The sequence below is a fragment of the Hakea prostrata genome, chromosome 7 (assembly GCF_041222555.1).
Source record: "Hakea prostrata isolate BN-2017 chromosome 7, UWA_Hpros_2, whole genome shotgun sequence".
Taxonomy (NCBI): domain Eukaryota; kingdom Viridiplantae; phylum Streptophyta; class Magnoliopsida; order Proteales; family Proteaceae; genus Hakea; species Hakea prostrata.
The window spans coordinates 56,216,576-56,218,786 of record NC_142606.1 but is presented as its reverse complement, the minus strand read 5'-3'; the positions used below and the strand labels follow the sequence as shown (position 1 = coordinate 56,218,786).

Genomic DNA, 2,211 nt, shown 5'->3' with positions numbered 1-2,211 from the left:
GGACTGCTATAAGACGCCCACCTGTAGCAGCTAACAGTTTTGAAATCAAGCCTGCTATCATTACAATGGTGTAAAATAATCAATTTTCTGAATTGCCTAGTGAAAACCCAAATCTTCACATTGATGGGTTCTTGGACATTTGCGATACATTCAAGAGCAATGGCGTTACTGATGATGCCATAAGATTGAGATTGTTCCCTTTCTCATTAAGGGACAACGCTAAGAGTTAGTTGCATTCTCTACAACCAGGATCCATCACTACTTGGGTTCAAATGGCTAAAAAATTTTTGGTAAAATTCTTTCCACCACCTAAGACTGCTAGTTTATTAAAAGATATTTCTAGTTTTTTGCAGTATGATTCGGAAACACTATTTGAGGCATGGGAAAGATTCAAGGACTTGCTAAGGAAATGTCCACACCACGGAATAGAGTAATGGAGGCAAGTTTAGATTTTTTTATGGTGGTCTATCTAATTCAACAAGAACATTAGTAGATGTTGCAGCAGGAGGGTCAATAATGAACAAGGATCCAACATAAATTTTTTATCTTTTGGATGTTATGGCCTCAAATGCATATCTAAGGCCAAGGGATAGAGTTGCCCCAAGAAGAGTTTTGCAAAGGAATGAAACTAATCCCGTGACAGCCATGACCGTTTAACTTGAAGGATTGACAAAGCATGTAGGATTATTAGCAACTCAAGGCACCAAACCTCCAGCTGTGATATGCAACTATTGTGAGGGAACACATTATAGCAATGAATGTCAGATGGCTAATCCTTTTGAGAAAAATCAGTTAGAGCAAGCAAAGTATGTGGGGAACTTTAACCGACAGAATAATCCATATTCCAACACATACAATCCATGGTGGAGAAACCATCCAAATTTTGGATGGAAAAACAATCAAGATACTAATAGACAACATGAAAATCAACAAGTTCAATCACTTCAGAAGAAAGCTCCATTAGAAGATGCTTTTGAGAAAATGGCTACAGTTTCTTCACAATTTATGCAGAAGCAAGAGATCACCAATCAGAATATTTTTGCATCCATTAAAAATTTGGAAGTACAAATGGGACAACTCGCCCATGATATGAATCAAAGGCAAAAAGGATCACTGCCTAGTAATACTGAGACAAATCCTAGAGAGTATGCAAATGCTATTGAGCTTCGAAGTGGAAAAGTATTAAAGGAACCTTTCAAGAAAGCCTTAGTAACTGAACCCTCTTCTGAGATGGTTCATGATGAGAAAAAAAAACGCAGAGGAATACGTTAAGGAGGAGGAGAAGCCAAAATCCAAATTGTTTCCAAACAATCCACCTATTCCATATCCTCAGTGGTTCAGGAAACATAAATTAGATAAACAATTTTATAAATTTCTTGATGTACTTAAAAAATTGCATATTAATATTCCTTTTGCAGATGCTTTGGAACAAATGCTGAGTTATGTCAAGTTTATGAAAGACATTCTTGCTAACAAGAGGAAACTTGAAGATTATGAGACTGTGGCATTGACAGAGGAATGCAGTGCTATTCTGCAGCTGAAGCTTCCACCTAAGCTAAAAGATCCAGGGAGTTTTACAATACCATGCACTATAGGAAATTCTCATTTTGATAAGGCTTTATGTGATATTGGTGCTAGTATTAATTTAATACCTCTATCTATTTTCAAAAAACTAGGCCTTGGAGAAGCTAAACCTACCATAGTGTCACTTCAAATGGCTGATAGGTCCATTAAATATCCGAGAGGAATAATTGAAGACGTTTTGGTTAACGTGGACAGGTTTATATTTCCAGCGGATTTCTTAGTATTGGATATAGGTCGATTAAAAATCTAAATTATCGATGTAACAAACCCCCTATTTCTAACCCGGGATTCGTATTGCAAGTCCGAGAACCCGAAGGTCTAGTCAGGTAAATTTGTGGAGTGTCCGAATAGAAGTCCATGATCCATACCCTGAACCCATGGATCTGGATTTTCTTGATGAAGAACCTGCCTTACTTGGTAATTTGGACTTCTGGAAGGCAAGTGATGTCAGGAATGAAGGTAAGACCTCCCCCATGTGTTCATTAGGGTTAGGTTGTACTTAGACATCAACCCCCTGAGCAAAGCACCCTTGTATAGCAATATACTAGGGGGCGGTTGCTAGTGGCGGTTGATTAGACCAAGCGACCGCCTGGTCCTGGTTGCGGGGTGTTGCCCTATTTTGCCCCC

General features: G+C 38.6%; 1 protein-coding gene and 1 non-coding gene across 2 annotated transcripts; one reads left to right on the top strand and one right to left on the bottom strand.

Moving 5' to 3' along the window:
• Positions 1–320: 320 nt before the first annotated feature.
• On the bottom strand, positions 321–427 carry LOC149011440 (small nucleolar RNA R71). The gene has a single exon (XR_016174843.1). It is a non-coding gene; the product is annotated as a small nucleolar RNA R71 (small nucleolar RNA).
• A 338-nt stretch (positions 428–765) lies between these two features.
• Positions 766–1,834, top strand: LOC149011439 (uncharacterized). Its single transcript, XM_089162660.1, has 2 exons — positions 766–1,267; positions 1,419–1,834. Exons 1-2 carry the CDS (start codon positions 766–768, stop codon positions 1,832–1,834), a joined length of 918 nt encoding a protein of 305 aa, XP_089018786.1.
• The last annotated feature ends 377 nt before the right edge of the window (positions 1,835–2,211 follow it).

Coding starts and splice junctions, on each gene's coding strand:
- LOC149011439 (XM_089162660.1), top strand. CDS start 766: ATGGCTAATCCTTTTGAGAAAAATCAGTTAGAGCAAGCAAAGTATGTG. Junction 1,268..1,418: donor AAAAAAACGCAGAGGAATAC/GTTAAGGAGGAG, acceptor TTCCTTTTGCAG/ATGCTTTGGAACAAATGCTG.